The sequence below is a fragment of the Salvelinus alpinus genome, chromosome 14 (genome assembly GCF_045679555.1).
Source record: "Salvelinus alpinus chromosome 14, SLU_Salpinus.1, whole genome shotgun sequence".
NCBI lineage: Eukaryota > Metazoa > Chordata > Actinopteri > Salmoniformes > Salmonidae > Salvelinus > Salvelinus alpinus.
The window spans coordinates 53669129-53690699 of record NC_092099.1 but is presented as its reverse complement, the minus strand read 5'-3'; the positions used below and the strand labels follow the sequence as shown (position 1 = coordinate 53690699).

Genomic DNA, 21571 nt, shown 5'->3' with positions numbered 1-21571 from the left:
TATTGGTTGCGTACACAGATTTGCATATGGTATCGCAGGTGCAGCGAAATGCTTATGTTTCTAGCTCCAACAGTGGAATAATACCTAGCAACAAAATACTAAACAATACACACATAACACCCCCCAAAAATAAATAGAAATATCATAATGATCAATGTCAGAAACCGGTATATAAATATACACAGTGGCCAATTGCTACGTTGCCGTGGCTTGCTATATAAAGCAGGCAGACAGGCATCCAGTTACTGTTTGATTGAACGTAAGAATGGGCAAAATAAGTGACCTAAGTGACTTTGAGCGTGGTATGATCGTTGGTGCCAGGCGCGCCTGTTCCAGTATCTCAGAAATGGCCGGCCTCCTGGGCTTTTCACGCATGACAGTGTCTAGGGTTAACCCAGAATGGTGCGACAAACAAAAAAACATTCAGTCAGCGGCAGCCCTGTGGGTGAAAACAGGCAAGGTTGGCAAGGATAGTGCAAGCTAACAGGCGGGCCACAAACAGGTAAATAACGACGCAGTACAACAGCGGTGTGCAGAACGGCATCTTGGAATGCACAACTCGTTGGTCCTTGTCACGGATGGGCCATTGCTGAATCCTGGTTCCTGTTGCGTCATACTGAAGGCAGAGTCAGGATTTTGCGTAAGCAGTACGAGTTAAGGGCTTGTAAGTAAGCATTTCACTGTAAGGTCTACACTTGTTGTATTTGGCGCATGGACAAATAAAATTTGATTTGAGTCCATGGCCCCATTCTGACTGGTGTCAACGGTACAGGCTGGTGGCGGTGGTGGGGGGAATGTTTTCCTGGCACACATTAGGTCTCTTGATACCAATTGAGCAACGTATCCTAACTGACCTAAGACAGGGAATTTTTACTAGGATTAAATGTCAGGAATTGTGGAAAAACTGAGTTTAAATGTATTTGGCTAAGGTGTATGTAAACTTCCGACTTCAACTGTATATATATATATTATATACACATACATACATACATACATACATACATACATACATACATACACACACACACATATATAAATATATAAAATGGTGTGCAAAGACAGCATGGACAGTATATAGATTTAAAAAAAAAGATGTGTAGAGCACAACAGTTATATAGGTAGAGCCATGACTAGAATACTGTATATACATACAGTATATAGTGGGAAAAACAGTCAAATTGTCAATTTTTTTAATTTTACCTTTATTTAACTTGGCATATCAGTTAAGAACAAATTCTTATTTTCAATGACGGCCTAGGAACAACTGCCTTGTTCAGGGGCAGAACGACAGACTTTTACCTTGTCAGTTCGGGGATTCGATCTTGCAACCTTTCGGTTACTAGTCCAACTCTCTACCACTAGGCTACCTGCCGCCCCAGTGTTCAATGACGCTGTACATAGGGCAGCAGTCTCTAAGGTGCTGGGTAGAGTACCGGGTGGTAGCCAGCTAAAACAGTGACTAAGGTTCAGGGCAGGGTACTGGGCGGAGGCCGGCTAGTGGTGACTGTTTAACAGTCTGATGGCCTGGAGATAGAAGTTTCTCAGTCTCTCGGTCCAAGCTTTGAAGCACCTGTACGCCTTCTAGATGGTAGCGTGCCCCTGGTGATGCATTGGGCTGACCGCAACACCCTTTGGAGAACCCTGCGGTTGCTGGCGGTGCAGTTGCCGTACCAGGCGGTGCTACAGCCTGACAAGATGCTCTCCATGGTGCATCTGTAGACGTTTGTGAGGGTGGCTGGGGGCAGTATTGAGTAGCTTGGATGAATAAGGTGCCCAGAGTAAACTGCCTGCTCCTCAGTCCCAGTTGCTAATATATGCATATTATTAGTACATTTGGATAGAAAACACTCTGAAGTTTCTAAAACTGTTTGAATGATGTCTGTGAGTATAACAGAACTCATATGGCAGGCAAAAACCTGAGAAGAAATCCAACCAGGAAGTGGGAAATCTGAGGTTGGTCGATTTTCAACTCAGCCCCTATTGAAGATACAGTGGGATATTGGTCATGTTGCACTTCCTAAGGCTTCCACTATATGCCAACCGTCTTTAGAAACTTGTTTGAGGCTTTTACAGCTCTGAAACCAGATTGCATAGCGGAGAAGGTACGGTGGTATTCAAAATGGTCGGTGATCTGTTTGTTAACTTGGCTTTCGAAGAGGGGGATGACAGCGGCAGCTTTCCGTTCTTTGGGGATCTCAGACGATACGAAAGAGAGGTTGAACAGGCTAGTAATAGGGGTTGCAACAATTTTGGCGGATAATTTTAGAAAGAGAGGATCCAGATTGTCTAGCCCGGCTAATTTGTAGGGGTCCAGATTTTGCAGCTCTTTCAGAACATCAGCTATCTGGATTTGGGTGAAGGAGAAATGGGGGAGGCTTGGGCAAGTTGCTGTGGGGGGTGAAGGGCTGTTGACCGGGGTAGGGGTAGCCAGGTGGAAAGCATGGCCAGCCGTATAAAAATGCTTATTGAAATTCTCAATTATCATGTATTTATCGGTGGTGACAGTGTTTCCTAGCCTCAATGCAGTGGGCAGCTGGGAGGAGGTGCTCTTATTCTCCCTGGACTTTACAGTGTCACAGAACTTTTTCGAGTTTGTGCTAATATTTAAGTCCACAGCTTCAATAAATGCGTCCTCAGGATATGTAGTTTCCAGTTTGCACATAGTCCAGTTTAGTTCCTTGAGAGCCGTAGCGGTGTTTGCTTTAGGGGGAATATACGCACGGCGGTGACGATGACTGAAGAAAATTATCTCGGGTGGTAATGCGGTCTGCTTTTGATGGTGAGATATTCCAGATCGGAAGAACAAATGGACTTGAGTTCCTGTACGTTACCACAATCACACCATGAGTTGTTAATCATGAAACATACCCTTCCGCTTTCTTTTTCCCGGAGAGTTCTTTCTTCCTGTCCGCGCGATGGGCAGAGAAATCCGGTGGCTGAATTGATGGGGGCAATGTATCCAGAGAAAGCCATGATTCCGTAAAACAGTGTATATTACAGTCCCTGATGTCTCTCTGGAAGGAGATCCTTGCCCTGAGCTTGTCTACTTTATTGTCCAAGGACTGAACGTTAGCAAGTAATATACTCGGAAGCGGTGGATGGTATGCACTCCGCCTGAGTCTGACTAGGACCTCACTCCTTCTACCTCTTCTTCGGCATCTGCATTTTGGTGCCGCTCCCGGGATGAACAGAGTTACCTCGGGATGTTCAAATAAAGGATCCAGGTCAGGGAAGTCGAATTTCTGGTGAGTGACCGCCGATCGAATATTCAAAAGTTATTTCTGTCTAGATAATACAATAAACTTTCTGAGCAAATAATGTAAGAAATAACACTTGTAGCAGGCTCAAGGGTGTGGGGTTTCCAAGTCACCAAGTTCAATAACAAAACATGCACCAGTAGCACAACTAGAATGCAAATGGGGAGTTTATTAGGGATTTTTGTATACTGGGGAAGAAGGGGGAATTCACCAATTACCTCACAGTCCACAAGTCGTTCCCGTTGTCCGTTCCATTCTCCAGGGGTAATCCTAAAACTCGGGTCATCAGCCAATCCGGTACACAAGGGGGGTAATCAGACAGTCCAGGTCACAACGAGTAATCACACAGATATTTTTCTCTCTTCTCCCACTCTTCATTACGCATGTTTTTCTCTCCATTCTCTTCCTCTTTGTGCAGACCGCTTCCTCTTTTATCTTCAAGCACTCCCTGGCTTAATGATCCAGAGCCTCGCCTCGTTGGGACAGGAAGTCCATATAAGGCTTGGGGGTTGAGCCAGCGGGATGCAAGATATCTCCCCTCAATAACCACTCCCCTCACCTCTCCCGGCCGTCTGCCACACACCCCCCGCCTTCAGTCCAGCTACCTAGAGCATCCCTCCTGGAGAGAGCATTGGCATTTTCATGGGCTGCACCTGATCTGTGGACGACAGAGAAAGCAAAGGGCTGTAAGGATAGGAACCAGTGGGTGACCCGGGCGTTACTGTCCTTATTCCGTGACATCCAAACCAGTGGTTTCAGCGTTTTCAGCGCCCACTTTATTGCTAGACATTCTTTCTCCACAGTGGAATATCTTTGTTCCCGTGGCAACAGCTTCCGGCTAATGTACATGACTGGGTGTTCCTCACCTTCTTGTAGCTGTGATAGGACGGCATCTACCCCGGTTTCGAACGCATCGGTCGGTACCACCAATGGTTTGGAGATGTCCGGGGTCAGCAGCACAGGTCCAGAACACAGTGCTCCCTTTAGGTCCTGGAAGGCTTTCTCCGTCTCCTTGGTCCATGTCACCTGGGCAGGCAGACGGCTCCTGGTCAGATCTGTCAGGTGGCTGGCTAGGTAGGCAAAGTGGGGAATAAATCTCCGGTAGTAACTAGCCAACCCCCCAAATGTGCGTACCTGCTTCTTGGTGAGGGGGCGGTGCCAGTCCCAAATCGCCTCCACTTTCTTCACCTGGGGTTTGACACATCACCTCCCGATCGTGTACCCCAGGTACTCAGCCTCCCGCAGGCTGAGCCGACATTTCTTTGGATTCGCTGTTAGCCCCGCCTCCCGTAAGGTCTGCAGTACTGCGCTCCCCTGGTTTAGATGTGTCTCCCACTCGCTCCCATGGACCACAATATCGTCGATGTATGCCGCCAAGACAGTTTTTGTTCCCAGGCTTCTTTATCCACATCCAGCAGTCCTCGGGGTCGCATCCCGTACAGGAGTTCGAAGGGAGAGAATCCTGTTGAAGCTTGGGGCACTACTCGGATCGAGAACATCAGGTAAGGTAGCAGCTGGTCCCAATTAATTCCATCAGCCTCTATCACCTTCTTTATCATCTGCTTCAGGGTTCGATTAAACCTTTCCACCAACCTATCGGTCTGCGGGCAAAACACTGAGGTGTGCAACTGGGTTATTTTCATTAGCTTGCATAGATCCTTCATGATTCGCGACATGAATGGGGTACCCTGGTCGGTCAATATCTTGTCGGAGATGCCTACTCGGGAGAACAGGATGACCAACTCACGTGCGATTCCCTTGGTGGCCATGGTGCACAGGGGAATGGCTTCTGGGTGCCTGATGACATAATCCAGAATCACCAGAATGTATAGGTGGCCTCGGTTGCTCTTTGGTAGAGGTCCCACCAGGTCCATCGCAATCCTGCTGAAAGGGACTGAAATAATGGTAGGAGAATTAAGGGACTGCGATAATGGGGTTTTGGCACCACCTGCTGGAACTCCGGGCAACTGCGGCAGTATTCTTTCACTGCTCTCTTCACCCCCGGTCCTTAAAACCGTGCCTTGATCCTGTCTAAAGTCTTCTTCACCCCTAGGTGAGCCCCAAGAAGGTGGGAGTGCGCCAAATGCAGGACAGACGGTACAAAGGGACGGGACACCAACAACAACTCCATACATTCGTCATTCTTCTTCACGACCTGATATAGGAACTTCTTCTTTATAGAAAAATGGGGGTAGGCGATTTGACTTACCCATCCACGGGCTTTCCGTCCACCATGGTCACCTGCTGGAGAGCGCTGGCCAAGTTGGAATCCTCCAGTTGGGTTGTGCCTAACCGGCCCGCTAGAGAGGCGGGCTCTGGCGCCACCTCATGGTCAATCGGGAACATGTCTTCCGAATCGCCACCTCTATCTCCAGTCTGGCTTCAACAGAGTCCCCCTCAGAGGGGGTCAGTTGACGCCTGGGGGTCCACTTCCTGGAATCCACACATCCGGGCATCCCTCTCCTGGCGTCTCTCCCACCTCTCCGCCTTCCTCCTCCCTTCTGGTTCCCTCGGTTCCCCACGTCTCCGGACATACTGGTCCACAATTGGCGGAACATCGGGAAATCCCTCCTGATAAGGACTGAGACAGGCAGGTTTGGGACGACTCCCACGGTCCCATGTGTTGTCCCTTTGTGGTCTGTAGGTGGAAGAGTGTAGTAGGGTAGTCCTTGGTCTCACCGTGTATGCACATAATGGCCACGGTCTCCGCCAGGTTCGAGGACTGGGCGACATCAGCTCGGACCAGGGTCACCATACTCCCGGAGTCCACAAGTGCCGTGGTGTCCTTTCCATTGGCTCTTACCGGGGTGACAGGGGAAGGACCACTCTCCCTAGGCCAGCATGCCATCAGCAAGCCGCAGGGCCGCCCGTTGGCTACCTCACTGGCTGAAGCTAAAGGGATCGGGACATAGCGGTTTAAACAGTTCCAGGCGATGTGTCCCGGCTCACCACACACATTTCCTGCTGTCCAGGTTCAGGAAGGCGTGTCGTCTCGGGGAGCTGACTGTGGGTGTCCCCCTATCCTTGGCCGGGGTCCCGGCCTGGTCCTCCTCCCTTTTTCGCTCCTTTGGGCGAGTGGAGGGTCCGCCTTCCATGGTTGTCCTCTGCGCAGAGCCTCCAAAGCCACCTGTTGTCCTTACACCAGTTCCACCAGCTGATCTGCGCCCTGCAGGTTAGCTTGGCTGGCTAACTTTTTAGCTTCGACCGGAAGAGAGTGTATAAATTGATCTATGCCCACTTTCTCAATGGGCGTGAGTGTCAGGGGTTCAGCAGTTAGCCAGCTCTTGGCCAGCCTAATTAGATCATGCATTTGCGATCGGGGGGGGGGGGGGGGGGGGGGGCTGTAGGATCATACGCCCAATCATGGAATCTTTGTGACCTGCTAATCAGGGTGTAACCATACCGGCACAGGATTTCCTTTTTCAGCACCTCGTAATGCGTCACCTGGTCAACCGACAGACCCTGATAGGTCTTTTGTGCCACGCCTGACAGGAAGGCTGGCCCATTGCTCATGGGGCCATTTCTCCCTAGCTGCGGTCCTGTCGAAGGCTTTGAGGTAAGCCTTGATGTCATCAGCCTCTGTCAGCTTCAGTATAAACCTACTGGGTTTGGGACAAGAGACTGCTTTGCCTGCCGCTATGCGGCTGTCAGTTGACTCAGTTCAGCTCGCAGGAGAGCGGTCTGCTGACGCTGTTCCTCCAGCAACTCCTGATGCATAGCCTGCTGTGCTATGTTCACCTCCACCAGCTGTTTCACCAATGCTTCCATTGTGCTCCGTGTCTTTTTGTTATTGAGCTTGGTATGGGGTGCCCGCATCCTCCACCATATGTAGAAGGCTCAAGGGTGTGGGGTTTCACATCTGTCACGCCCTGACCTTAGAGAGCCTTTTTATGTCTCTATTTGGTTTGGTCAGGGTGTGATTTGGGTGGGCATTCTATGTTCTTTATTTCTAGGTTTTGTGTTTCTATGTTTTGGCCGGGTATGGTTCTCAATCAGGGACAGCTGTCTATCGTTGTCTCTGATTGGGAATCATACTTAGGCAGCCTGTTTTGCCACCCTAGGTTGTGGGATGTTGTTTTTTGTTAGCTCTGCGTAGCCTACGGAACGTGACGTTCGTTGTTCTTTTGTTGTTTTGTTTGGAGTTGGGATTTAATAAAGAATCATGAACACATACCACGCTGCACCTTGGTCCTCTTCTTCAGACGAGCGTTACAACATCACCAAGTTCAATAACAAAACATGCACCAGTAGCACAACTAGAATGCAAATGGGGAGTTTATTAGGGATTTTTGTATACTGGGGAAGAAGGGGCAATTCACCAATTACCTCACAGTCCACAAGCCGCTCTCGTTGTCCGTTCCGTTCACCAGGGGTAATCCTAAAACTTGGGTCCTCAGCCAATCCGGTTCGGTATACAAGAGGCGTAATCAGACAGTCCAGGTCACAATGGGTAATCACACAGATATTGTTCTCTCTTCTCCCACTCTTCATAATGCATGTTTTTCTCTCCATTCTCTTCCTCTTTGTGCAGACCGCTTCCTCTTTGTGCAGACCGCTTCCTCTTTCATCCCCAAGCACTCCCTGGCTTAATGATCCACAGCCTCTCCTCGTTGAGGCAGGAAGTCCATATAAGGCTTGGGGGTGGAGCCAGCAGGCTGCAAGATATCTCCCCCCAATAACCACTCCCCTCACCTCTCCCTGCCGTCTGCCACACACTGAACAAAAAATAAATAAATGCTAAGTTGGCTAGGAGCTAGAAACAGGGCGACCGTGTCTGTCGGAGCCATCATCCCCGGGATAGCCTTCTTATACACACAGAGCCTGATACAGGAGGAGTCAGAACCATTAGTTTCTTTGGGGGTCACCAATGGAAAGGGATGTTAACATATTTCTTATGTGTCTTGTCTTACAGAACTAATTTAGAACTAATCTAGTGTGAGTTATATCCGTCTTAAATCCTATTTGTATCTTAATGCATGGTCATCGATGATATGGGTCCTATCATGATGGGTCAAATATCACCATCAGTTGCACATTAGAAATCCCTGGACACTTAGGGCATGGCTGACCCTGCTCTCCCTTTATTCTTGCCCCATATCTCGCTCTCCCTCCCTCCCTCTTTTTTTGCCCTGTATCTCTCCCTCCTCCCCTTTCTTCTTGCCCCATATCTCTCTCTCACTCCCTCTTCTTGCCCCATATCTCTCTCTCTCTCCTTCCCTCTTTTTGCCCCGTATCTCTCCCTCTTCTTGCCCCATATCTCTTCACCCCCCTCTCTCCCCTTCCCTCTCTTCCTGCCCCATATCTCTCCCTCCCCTCTCTTTCCTTCCCTCTCTTCTTGCCCCGTATCTCTCCCTCCCACTCTCTCTCCTTCCCTCTTCTTGCCTCGTATCTCTCCCTCCATCTCTCTGCCCCTCCCCTTCTCTCTCTCCCCCTCTCCTCTGCCTCTCTCCCTTCCCTCTCTCCTCCCTGTCCCATACCTCTTGGTGCCACAGGCATCAGGGCAGGTGGGGCATTTCTCGCAGGTGTCCCCGAAGGCCCCTGGTTCAGTGCACTGGCAGCGCCCGCACGCACAGCTGCCCCGCCCGCTGCAGATCTGCCCGTCATCAGACACACAGGATGAGGTGTCCATGGAACAGTTACAGTTGTCCCCGATATAGCCCGCATGGCACTTACACTCTCCACAGTGGCACTCTCCGTGACCTGAGGAAGAGAGGATAGATGAGGGAGATTGTGAGTGTTAACTCGAAATGACACAACAACAAGGTTCCAGTTTAACAAAGTTTACTATACTATATGAACACACTACAAGTAGCCATTACACTCAAGGCCAGGTCCATCAACGACTAGACTTCCTGCGCATGCGCACTCTTGACTGAGTGATAGCCCCGTAATAACAGAAATATAGGGATACATAAAACATGAACTTAACAATCTCCCCCTTTTCTTTAAAGACAAATAAAACATCAACAACATAATTAAATGTCCAAGTATTAATCAAGTTTGTATTACTCAAGCTGCCACTTTCCATTACTGAGAGCCTGTAGGAGCACAAGACCGAATGCTCCTTTTTAGTCAGACAGTCAGCAAGCTGTTCCTTTGTGGTTGACCACAGAATCCGCTGGATTCTCTGTGCTTGAATAAGTTCCTTGATGCTGAGTCTTTTCTCTGTGACAGACTTGGTTGACTTCACAGCATCAACTAATAAGTAGTTGTCAGTGACATAAACTACAGGTAGAAAGTGCTGTTTTGTCTCACCAGTGGTAAGCTCTGAGAACAGAGTTGCAAGAAAGATCGCATTGTCAATTCCATCCCCAAGACCAAGGGTTTCTCCAGCAAGTCCGCTTCGGACAACCCTTGTGATCCTTTTTTGACTGCCAACAGATAGGTGAGAATCTTCCTCCTTCACCCATTAACACGATTAGATGTCCACCTTGTGTGCCTCCATCTGTAAGGTTCCCTAGCGAAGCATCTCTGAAGACAACTAGTTTCAAAGAGTCATCTTATCCAACATGCTGAAACTTTAAAATCACTTGTTGTGATTTCAGATTACGAACAACTTTGTTTGCCTCATGAATGGTTTGTACAGTGGCGTGTTTTGTGTTAGATGCCAAGTTGCAAACATCAAACATTACATCAGGTCTACTCTGTCTATCAACCCATAAAATTTGTCCTATCTTTGACCTCAATTTATCAGCTTCAATTCCACATAGAGGGGAATTCCTTTGTACGGCTCTTGAAGAATCCATGTGGATGGGTTGAAGATTCTTGATATAGCTCTCCTGTTGCATCAGTATTTTGCCATCAACTGTAATAAACTCTATGCCAACATAACAAAAATGTATGATCATGCTCCTCACGGCCAACCTAGAAAACAGCTTTGAGGTGTGGAATCACAGTTGAAGCAAAGGTCTCTGAGCCACCCCAGATAAAGTCATCAACATGACAGGCAAGTACTCCAGTCACATTGCAGTCTTGATCAAGCCAATAGAAGACTGCAGGATCCACTTGTGACATTTTTCCACCTGACATTTTTCCACATTGTTGCCTTGGCTTTGTTGTACCAGTAGAGTGATCCATCTGCCAGTCCATACACACACTTTTTTAGTTTCCACAGTGTTCCTTCGCTTTTAGCTTCAGGCGGAGGTCGAATGTGAATGTCCCTTGACAGCTCTGTTCCCTGCAAAAATCCAGATTTGATGTCTATGGAATTAAGTTTCCATTTTTTCTGGCAGATCACTGACATCAGCAATCTGAGTGACTCTGAGGCGCATGTCGGTGAGTCTTTTGGGAGTTCTTTAGCAGCCAGCTCCTCAAAACCTCTAGCCACTAGACGTGCTTTAGGCACTATTCCAGTTAAGGATTCTTTAAGGGTACACACCCACCTTGTTGAGACGCATTTTTGGCCAATGTCTTTGACTTCCTCAAACACTCCATTTTTCCTCCAATTACTGAGCTCATCTAGCTTAGCGGAGTCAAATGACGCGTCCTTTGTTTCAAGTACATCATCATTTTGAATGTCATTCTGTTTTTCTCGATTTTCCATTGGTTCAATTCTGATATTATCTACAAGTGACAGGTCAGCTGACCCTGTTGTACCAGAAAGTGTAGCTGGTGCAGAGTACTGCAAGTTGTACCAGTTCTTGTGTTTTGCTTTTCCTGCTCGTCCAATGACGGTTGCTGTATGTGGAATACCACTTTCTCTGTCCATGTATTTAACAGTTTGTCCAGTTTTCAGATTGGAACAACCATGTTCTCTTAACACATATGGCTGTTGTTGAATGTTTTCCTCATTTGAACGCTCAACAGTATTACCTGTGGCATGGTTAAAGGTCTCTGCTCCATTTCCTGTGCCAGTTTCAGTGTCCATATCATTGGATGCGACATCTGGTAGGTTTGTGTCTGTTACTGTGTCCTTTTTGTCATTTGCATTAGGAGACTGATTCTCAGCTACAGCCCCTCTATCTTGTTGATCATTTACTTTCCGCAATCTTGAGTGATGCACCCTGACAATCATGCCTTCGTGCCTCACAAATATCACCACACCATCTTGACCAATGACTACTCCTGGTCCTTTCCACTCTTGACAGTCAACTCGTTTGTAGTACACTTTGTTTCCAGTTTCGTACTTCTCATCATCATTATTCCCTGAACTGCTGAGTAACTTCTGAAGTCTGTCAACTGTATCATGTCCAAACTGTTTGTAAAGCTTTAACAATACTTTGTGTTTTTCTTTAGTGCTCATGTTCTCTGTGGCTGTCAGAATCTCCATGTGCTCTGTGTCAGTCAGAATCTCATTTTTGCATGGACTCTGTGAGATGTCTTTGTCTAAAATGTTTACACAATAGTGGCCTGAGGTAGTAAGTTCAAGAGTCACTGGTTGTTTAAACATCACTGCCTTGTCATTTTTTTATGTCTAGTACAGCCTCTGCCTTCTTGAGGGAAGCTTTGCTTAATAGTAAGGGGATATCTGTAGGGACCACCTCTGTTTCAATGTGACACTTAGTCTGACCAATTTTTGCTGGTATCTTAACTCTCTTGGTAGAATGGACAATTCTCCCATCTCCAAATTTGAAAGCTCTGTTGCTTGGTGTGTCAATCATATTTTGTACTTCCTTCATATTTAGTTCACTGACATAGCTATCAAGCCATTTTTCACCACACACTGTCCGTGTGCTTGCAGTATCAATCACAGCAGATCCTAAGGATTCAACTATAAAAATCTCAGTATCAGATTCATTTGAAAACAGTGTAATGTTACACTGCTCTGCCTCTGTGTTTACATTTTCCTCTGTTAGTTTAACTAGTTCATTTTTATGAGGTAACCCAATGGTAAGTGCTTTGACAAATAGCACATTTCGATCTCCTTCCATATTTGTCCAGTGGATTTGTGCCGGGAAATGGCGCCCTCTTCTGGTTGTCTTGAGAACGTGACTTGTTGGCGCCTTTTCTGTGCTGCTCGGTGTAATATGCTGCGTCACTCACTTGCATTCCATCTGTTATTGGCGCGACAGACGTCTTTTCACCAAATATTATTTTTAGTGCCGGCTTCATAGATGCAAAAGTCAGCACAGTACAAGCAGTCAAAGCCAACTGTTTCTCCCTACCATCTAGACAGGCAGTATCTAGCAACTTGAAAGCTAACACTGCATCCGGGAGAACCATGTCGTACTTGCGCATCCTATTGTACCTCTGTTCAAAATCAATGAGGTAGTCCGTCATTGCAACCGAAATATCTCTCGTAACACTGTCAAACTTTGAATATGCCTCGTAGGCACGGTCTTTCTCTTCTTTAAGAAATACAGAATCCAGTGCTGTGATCAAAGTTCCCATACCGTCATCCTTGTTCAAATCCTCAACGGATATTTCCAGTGCTGTATCTCTCGCTCTTCCCTCGAGCGATAATACCACCGCAAGTGCTTGCTTTTTCGCGTCCAGATTAGTAACGAGTGTCCAGATTCCCAGTTCATTTTTCCAACTTTCGTACGACCTCTTCTCATCGAAGCGAGGTGGCACATTGTAGTTAGAAACCATCCTCTGCTACCAATGTTAACTCGAAATGACACAACGACAAGGTTCCAGTTTAACAAAGTTTACTATACTATATGAACACACTACAAGTAGCCATTACACTCAAGGCCAGGTCCATCAACGACTAGACTTCCTGCGCATGTGCACTCTTGACTGAGTGATAGCCCCGTAATAACAGAAATATAGGGATACATAAAACATGAACTTAACAGTGAGGACAGTTCTTCAAACAGAGTTTCAAATGGTATAAAAACAAGTCAATATGTTAGCACCAATTAGCTTCACACAAGAAAACAAAAAACACAGATAAAATCATTTCTGAGACAAAGTGATTTGAAAAAAATACACATCCACGTTCAAATTCCTACAATAGGCCATTATCTAGCAAGGAATGATTTCCAAACATTAACAAAGCATTTATAGACAATACAGCCAATCACACACACTTCATCATCTGTTATTGATCACAAAATCTGTGAAAAGCCGTTTCCTGGCCAGAAATGTGTCTCCAGTGATGAACAACTAGACTGGATCACAGTTATTTCAGTCGGGGGAGAGCTTGGGCGTCTAATGCCGGCAACAAGCCATGAAACACTAACAGTCTTTAAAAGGCCCAGTGGAGTCCAAATGCATTTCCCCCGTTTTATATCATATTGTACAACAGCTGATGAAACTAACACCGTAAAAGTGTGAAAACATTTGATCAGTGCTATTTCCTGACATTGTAATTGCTGACTGAAAATACAATCTACATAGGACCTTCTAATCAGCAGGTTTGCATGGACGGGAGTTTCGGCTTTCCATGGTGACATTACCATGCGTAAATAGGTTAAAAGAACAATAAAAAAAGAGAGTTTTCCCCTCCACACTCAGACCACTCCCAGACAGTCCTAGCAAAATTCTTTCTTGAGAAAGTTTTTTGCTATAAAGCTATTTTTTGCCAATTTGAATGGAACTCTATCACAGTAAGGTACTTAATTGTTACCCAGAAATGATTTGATATTGATATAAAAATGGCTGCATTGGACCTTTAATGGAACAAGCCTTATCGACATCGGAAGCTAGGGACCAGAGGTCAACCCAGAGGCAGCCCAAGGGTGTGATGTCACAGTGGAAATAATCCCTGTTCAAACACTGACTTGTTTTAGTAGCGGCCCTGTGTCAGTGTGTGTGTGTGTGTGTGTGAGATGGGAAGGCTGGGCTCTTCAGACAAGAACAGCTGTAATTAAGTCCTAACTGCTGTGCTTCCACGCTGACTTCAAGCCAGTTGTTCCCACAAGGCCCCACAACGAGAGCATTCATATTAGGCAGTTGAAAAAAAGCAAAAGACAACCAGCACAGAAGCAAAGAGATGGCAAGCCTCAATGTTACACAATTAGTCTACATCTGATGACCAAAGGCCTTGCAATTTTTTATTTATTTTTAACTATCAACTTGGCAAATCTGAAATAAAGCAACTTAAAAAAGGCCCTGTTTGGGACAGAGGCACTAGCCAGGGGGGTTAGTCTGACCTGGAAGTCTAACAGCACTGCTGTTGAACTGAGCCCCACCACACCACAGCTGGTAGCTGGAGGTTACTGTCTGAGGTGGGAGTCTACTGCTGTAGGAGAGGACAGGAGGTTGAACTGATCTGCTCCAGGATCTGTTCCTACAGACCTCAACCCTGTTAAACCCTGTGAGCTCTAGTAAAAAGCAGGATGTCTTCTTTATGGAACAGAGTGACCTCTAAGGTTCTTAAGAATCTCCACCTGCAATACTCATCTATTTAGACCTGGGAAGTAAGGGGACACTTGGACTTAGGCCTCAATTGTGTGAGACAGAGCTTTCTCAGGCCCTTTCTAACAGAGAAAAAGCCAAGTCTGGTCTGATCTTCCAAGAATGCTCTCCTAATGCAATCCATGTGTTTTAGCCTACTTCTCCCTCTCCTCTAATAGCAGGATAATTCCACTGAGATTAGGTATTAGAAGAGGCTTACTTCATTTGACTTATAATAAACTTTACAGACGGGACAACAGGGGGCAAACTAACCAGTCTGAACATTACAGCACAACAACAGTGCTGCACTGCTAGTACACAGAGTGCTGCCTCATCTATAGAACACCTATTAGGGTTATTTTGTTAAAGTTATTCTTGAATCTATAGAAGGATTCCATTCTGTTGTGGGTTGGTAGAGATGTATGCAGACTGACAGACAGGGCCCAGAGAATGTAGGTCGCCTAACTAATTAAATTTGTGCTGTCTATTGGAGTAGGATACTTTGGTTTAAGGGCATACATCTCAATCATGGGTAATGAGTTCCAGCTTGAAGTGCCCCTCGGAAAGATGGTGCCTAAAAGCAATAAAAAGACAAAGCCTAAAATACGCTTTTCAAAATGAAAGAGGACAGTCGGTAAAGCCCTTTCAATTTGATCGTAAACATATACAGTGCCTTCAGAAACTATTCATACCCCTTGACTTATTCCATATTTTGCTGTGTTACAGCCTGAATTCAAAATGGATTAAATAGATTTTTTCTTACCCATCTCCACACAATACCCCATAATGACAAAGTGAAAACATGTTTTTAGAAATTGTAGCAAATGTATTGAAAATGAAACACACCTTTGGCAGCGATTACAGCTGTGAGTCTTTCTGGGTAAGTCTTCAAGAGATTTCACAATTGTATTGTGCAAACTTTGCCCATTATTCTTCTCAAAATTCTTCAAGCTCTGTCAAATTGGTTGTTGATCATTGTTAGACAACCATATTCAGGTCTTGCCATAGATTTTCAAGTAGATTTAAGTCAACACTGTAACTCAGCCATTCGGGAACATTCACTGACTTCTTGGTAAGCAACTCCAGTGTAGATGTGGCCTTTTGTTTTAGGTTATTGTCCTACTGAAAGGTGAATTCATCTCCCAGTATCTGGTGGACAGCAGACAACCGGGCATTCCTCTAGGATTTTACCTGTGCTTAGTTCCATTTTGTTTGTTTTTTTTATCCTGAAAAACTCCCCAGTTCTTAACAATTACAAGCATACCCATAACTTGATGCAGCCACCACTATGCTTCAAAATTACTCAGTAATGTGTTGTATTGGATTTGTCCCAAACATAACACTTTGTATTCAGGACAAAAAGTGAATTGCTTTTACAGTATTACCTTAGTGCCTTGTTGCAAACAGGCCGAATGTTTTGAAATATTTTTATTCTGTATAGGCTTCCTTCTTTTCACTCTGTCAATTAGGTTAGTATTGCGGAGTAACTACAATGTTGTTGATCCATCCGCAGTTTTCTCCTATCACAGCCAATAAACTCTGTAACTGTTTTAAAGTCACCATTGGCCTTATGGTGAAATCCCTGATCGGTTTTATTCCTCTAGCAACTGAGTTAGAAAGGACGACTGTATCTTTGTAGTGACTGGGTGTATTGATACACCATCCAAAGTGTAATTAATAACTTCACCATGCTCAAAGGGATATTCAATGTCTGCTTAGTTGATTGTCTTACCCATTTACCAATAGGTACCCTTCTTTGCGAGGCATTGGAAAACCTCCCTGGTCTTTGTGGTTGAATATGTTTTTGAAAATCACTACTCAACTTAAGTGACTTGTTAAGCACATTGTTACTCCTGAACGTATTTAGGCTTACCAATACAAAGGGGTTGAATACTTATTGACTCAAGACATTTTATTGACTCAAAACAGCTTCTAGTCATGAAATCTATGCAGCCTACTCAATCACTTTTTATAGCTACTGTTTACAGGCCTCCTGGGCCATATACAGCGTTCCTCTCTGAGTTTCCTGAATTCCTATCAGACCTTGTAGTCATAGCAGATCATATTCTAATTTTTGGTGATTTTAATATTCACATGGAGAAGTCCACAGACCCACTCCAAAAGTCTTTCGGAGCCATCATCGACTCAGTGGGTTTTGTCCAACATGTCTCTGGACCTACTCACTGCCACAGTCATACTCTGGACCTAGTTTTGTCCCATGGAATAAATGTTGTAGATCTTAATGTTTTTCCACATAATCCTGACTATCGGACCACCATTTTATTACGTTTGCAATCGCAACAAATAATCTGCTCAGACCCCAACCAAGGAGCATCAAAAGTCGTGCTATAAATTCTCAGACAACACAAAAATTCCTTGATGCCCTTCCAGACTCCTTCTGCCTACCCAAGGACATCAGAGGACAAAAATCAGTTAACCACCTAACTGAGGAACTCAATTTAACCTTGCGCAATACCCTAGATGCAGTTGCACCCCTAAAAACGAAAAACATTTGTCATAAGAAACTAGCTCCCTGGTATACAGAAAATACCCGAGCTTTGAAGCAAGCTTCCAGGAAATTGGAACGGAAATGGCGCCACACCAAACTGGAAGTCTTCCGACTAGCTTGGAAAGACAGTACCGTGCAGTACCGAAGAGCCCTCACTGCTGCTCGATCATCCTACTTTTCCAACTTAATCGAGGAAAATAAGAACAATCCAAAATTTCTTTTTGATACTGTTGCGAAACTAACTAAAAAGCAGCATTCCCCAAGAGAGGATGGCTTTCACTTCAGCAGTAATAAATTCATGAACTTCTTTGAGGAAAAGATCATGACCATTAGAAAGCAAATTACGGACTCCTCTTTGAATCTGCGTATTCCTCCAGGGCTTAGCTGTCCTGGATCCGCACAGCTCTGCGAGGGCCTGGGATCGGGAGAGACACTTAAGTGTTTTAGTACTATATCTCTTGACACAATGATGAAAATAATCATGGCAGTGATAAAGCCTCTCTTGAAAAAGCCAAACCTTGACCCGGAAAATATAAAAAACTATCGGCCTATATCGAATCTTCCATTCCTCTCAAAAATTTTAGAAAAAGCTGTTGCGCAGCAACTCACTGCCTTTCTGAAGACAAACAATGTATACGAAATGCTTCAGTCTGGTTTTAGACCCCATCATAGCACTGAGACTGCACTTGTGAAGGTGGTAAATGACCTTTTAATGGCGTCAGACCGAGGCTCTGCATCTGTCCTCGTGCTACTAGACCTTAGTGCTGCCTTTGACACCATCGATCACCATATTCTTTTGGAGAGACTGGAAACCCAAATTGGTCTACACGGACAAGTTCTGGCCTGGTTTAGATCTTACCTGTCGGAAAGATATCAGTTTGTCTCTGTGAATGGTCTGTCCTCTGACAAATCAACTGTACATTTCGGTGTTCCTCAAGGTTCCGTTTTAGGACCACTATTGTTTTCACTATATATTTTACCTCTTGGGGATGTTATTCGAAAACATAATGTTAACTTTCACTGCTATGCGGATGACACACAGCTGTACATTTCAATGAAACATGGTGAAGCCCCAAAATTGCCCTCGCTAGAAGCCTGTGTTTCAGACATAAGGAAGTGGATGGCTGACAACTTTCTACTTTTAAACTCGGACAAAACAGAGATGCTTGTTCTAGGTCCCAAGAAACAAAGAGATCTTCTGTTAAATCTGACAATTCATCTTGATGGTTGTAAAGTCGTCTCAAATAAAACTGTGAAGGACCTCGGCGTTACTCTTGACCCTGATCTCTCTTTTGACGAACACATCAAGACTGTTTCAAGGACAGCTTTTTTCCATCTACGTAACATTGCAAAAATCAGAAATTTTCTGTCCAAAAATGATGCAGAAAAATTAATCCATGCATTTGTTACTTCTAGGTTAGACTACTGCAATGCTCTACTTTCCGGCTACCCGGATAAAGCACTAAATAAACTTCAGTTAGTGCTAAATACGGCTGCTAGAATCCTGACTAGAACCAAGAAATTTGATCATATTACTCCAGTGCTAGCTTCCCTACACTGGCTTCCTGTTAAGGCAAGGGCTGATTTCAAGGTTTTACTGTTAACCTATAAAGCGTTACATGGGCTTGCTCCTACCTATCTTTCCGAGTTGGTCCTGCCGTACATACCAATACGTACGCTACGGTCACAAGACGCAGGCCTCCTAATTGTCCCTAGAATTTCTAAGCAAACAGCGGGAGGCAGGGCTTTCTCCTATAGATCTCCATTTTTATGGAACAGTCTGCCTACCCATGTGAGAGACGCAGACTCGGTCTCAACCTTTAAGTCTTTACTGAAGACTTATCTCTTCAGTAGGTCATATGATTGAGTGTAGTCTGGCCCAGGAGTGTGAAGGTGAACGGAAAGGCTCTGGAGCAACGAACCGCCCTTGCTGTCTCTGCCAGGCCGGTTCCCCTCTCTCCACTGGGATTCTCTGCCTCTAACCCTGTTACAGGGGCTGAGTCACTGGCTTGCTGGTGCTCTTTCATGCCGTCCCTAGGAGGGGTGCGTCACTTGAGTGGGTTGAGTTACTGACGTGATCTTCCTGTCTGGGTTGGCGCCCCCCCTTGGTTTGTGCTGTGGTGGAGACCTTTGTGGGTTATACTCGGCCTTGTCTCAGGATTGTAATGTTGGTGGTTGAGGATTTCCCTCTAGTGGTGCGGGGGCTGTGCTTTGGCAAAGTGGGTGGGGTTATATCCTTCCTGTTTGGCCCTGTCCGGGGGTTTCTTCGGATGGGGCCACAGTGTCTCCTGACCGCTCCTGTCTCAGCCTCCAGTATTTATGCTGCAGTAGTTTATGTGTCGGGGGGCTAGGGTCAGTTGGTTACCTGGAGTACTTCTCCTGTCTTATCCAGTGTCCTGTGTGAATTTAAGTATGCTCTCTCTAATTCTCTCGTTCTCTCTTTCTCTCTGAGAACCTGAGCCCTAGGACCATATGTCAGGACTACCGGGCATGATGACACCTTGCTGTCCCCAGTCCGCCTGGCCTTGCTGCTATTCCAGTTTCAACTGTTCTGCCTGCGGTTACGGAACCCCTACCTGTCCCAGACCTGCTGTTTTCAACTCTTAATGATCGGCTATGAAAAGCCAACTGAGATTTATTCCTGATTATTATTTGACCATGCTTGTCATTTATGAACATTTTGAAAATCTTGGCGCTCTCTAATTTTCTCCTTCTCTCTTTCTTTCTCTCGGAGGACCTGAGCCCTAGGACCATACGTCGGGACTACCGGCCGTGGTGACTCCTTGCTGTCCCCAGTCCGCCTGGCCTTGCTGCTATTCCAGTTTCAACTGTTCTGCCTGCGGTTATGGAACCCCTACCTGTCCCAGACCTGCTGTTTTCAACTCTTAATGATCGGCTATGAAAAGCCAACTGAGATTTATTCCTGATTATTATTTGACCATGCTTGTCATTTATGAACATTTTGAAAATCTTGGCTCTCTCTAATTTTCTCCTTCTCTCTTTCTTTCTCTCGGAGGACCTGGGCCCTAGGACCATGCGTCGGGACTGCCGCCCGTGGTGACTCCTTGCTGTCCCCAGTCCGCCTGGCCTTGCTGCTATTCCAGTTTCAGCTGTTCTGCCTGCGGTTATGGAACTGCCACCTGTCCCAGACCTGTTGTTTTTCAACTCTTGATGATCGGCTATGAAAAGCCAACTGAAAATTATTCATGATTATTATTTGACCATGCTTGTCACTTATGAACATTTTTGAACATCTTGGCATAGTTCTGTTATAATCTCCACCCGGCACAGCCAGAAGAGGACTGGCCACCCCTCATAGCCTGGTTCCTCTCTAGGTTTCTTCCTAGGTTTTGGCCTTTCTAGGGAGTTTTTCCTAGCCACCGTGCTTCTACACCTGCATTACTAGCTGTTTGGGGTTTTAGGCTGGGTGTCTGTACAGCACTTCGAGATATTAGCTGATGTACGAAGGGCTATATAAAATAAAATTGATTGATTGATTGATTTCAGCTTTACATTTTTAATGAATTTGTAATATAAAAAAACAACAACATAATTCCACTTTGAAATGATGGGGTATTGTGTGTAAACCAGTGACACAGAATCTCAATTTAGTCAATTTTAAATTCAGGCTGTAACGCAACAATGTGGAAAAAGTCAAGGGGGGTGAATACTTTCTGAAGGCACTGTATGACGTGTGTAAGAAGTTTCTAGTAAGTGGAATTTGTGTGCCCCAAATTGCCCTGGGTGAGTAGTAACTTAAGACATTTACACCAGGGCCTGTTTAAAGGGCGTGTACTATTGTTAATAAGGACCATATTTTAAGAGGTGGAAAAGTTGAGTCTGGTCAGATTAAATTGTTCCTGCGGTTTACGGTCACGTCGCCGCGCTCAATGACTGTTGGTCACTGGTGGTGGCCAGAAGCACAACCATGATGGGTGTGTGTGTGTTTTTGTTTTACTATCCTTGTGGGTACCAGAGGTCCTCACAAGGATAGTAAAACATGGAACATTGTCCCGGTCCCATGTGAAAAAAATGCTATTTTGGGCTCAGGGGTTAGGTTTAGGGTTACGGTTAGGGTTAGTATTAAGGTTGGGGTTAGGGTTAGAGGTTAAAGTTAGGTTTGGAGTTAGGGTTAGGTATAGTTTTAGGGTTAGGGGTTAAGGTTAGACTTACGGTTGATTAGGGTTATGGTTAGGTTAAGGGTTAGATTTAGATTTAGGATTAGGGAAAATAGGATTTTTAGATGGGAATCAATTATTTGGTTCCCACAAGGATAGCAATACAAAACTGTGTGTGTGTGCACACAACCATGAGGTATGGGTGCCTCCTGAGTCTGGTGGCTGAGGCCTGGGAACATGTCCTTAGGAGAGAGCACTGCACCTCTGGAAAGTTCATAGGTAGAGACTGAATCTCCCTTTATAGTGCACTATTTTTGACCTGGACCCAGGTCTATGGTAGAAACGTAGTGCACTTTAAAAGGGAATAGTGTACCATTTAGGACACAGACAGATTACAGTAGATT

The 21571-nt window shown here is 45.4% G+C and overlaps 1 protein-coding gene across 3 annotated transcripts in view; it reads right to left on the bottom strand.

The window, feature by feature from the left end:
• LOC139539092 (integrin beta-5-like) overlaps positions 1-21571 on the bottom strand; it is an 88977-nt gene that overhangs the window by 6800 nt on the left and 60606 nt on the right. For all 3 annotated transcript variants that reach the window (XR_011667871.1, XR_011667870.1, XM_071341838.1), the window contains exon 11: positions 8735-8957. Coding sequence is in view for 1 of the 3 variants with exons in the window: in XM_071341838.1 (XP_071197939.1) it covers positions 8735-8957 (223 nt within the window). In the remaining 2 variants the exon portion in view is untranslated. The remainder of the gene's footprint in view (positions 1-8734; positions 8958-21571) is intronic.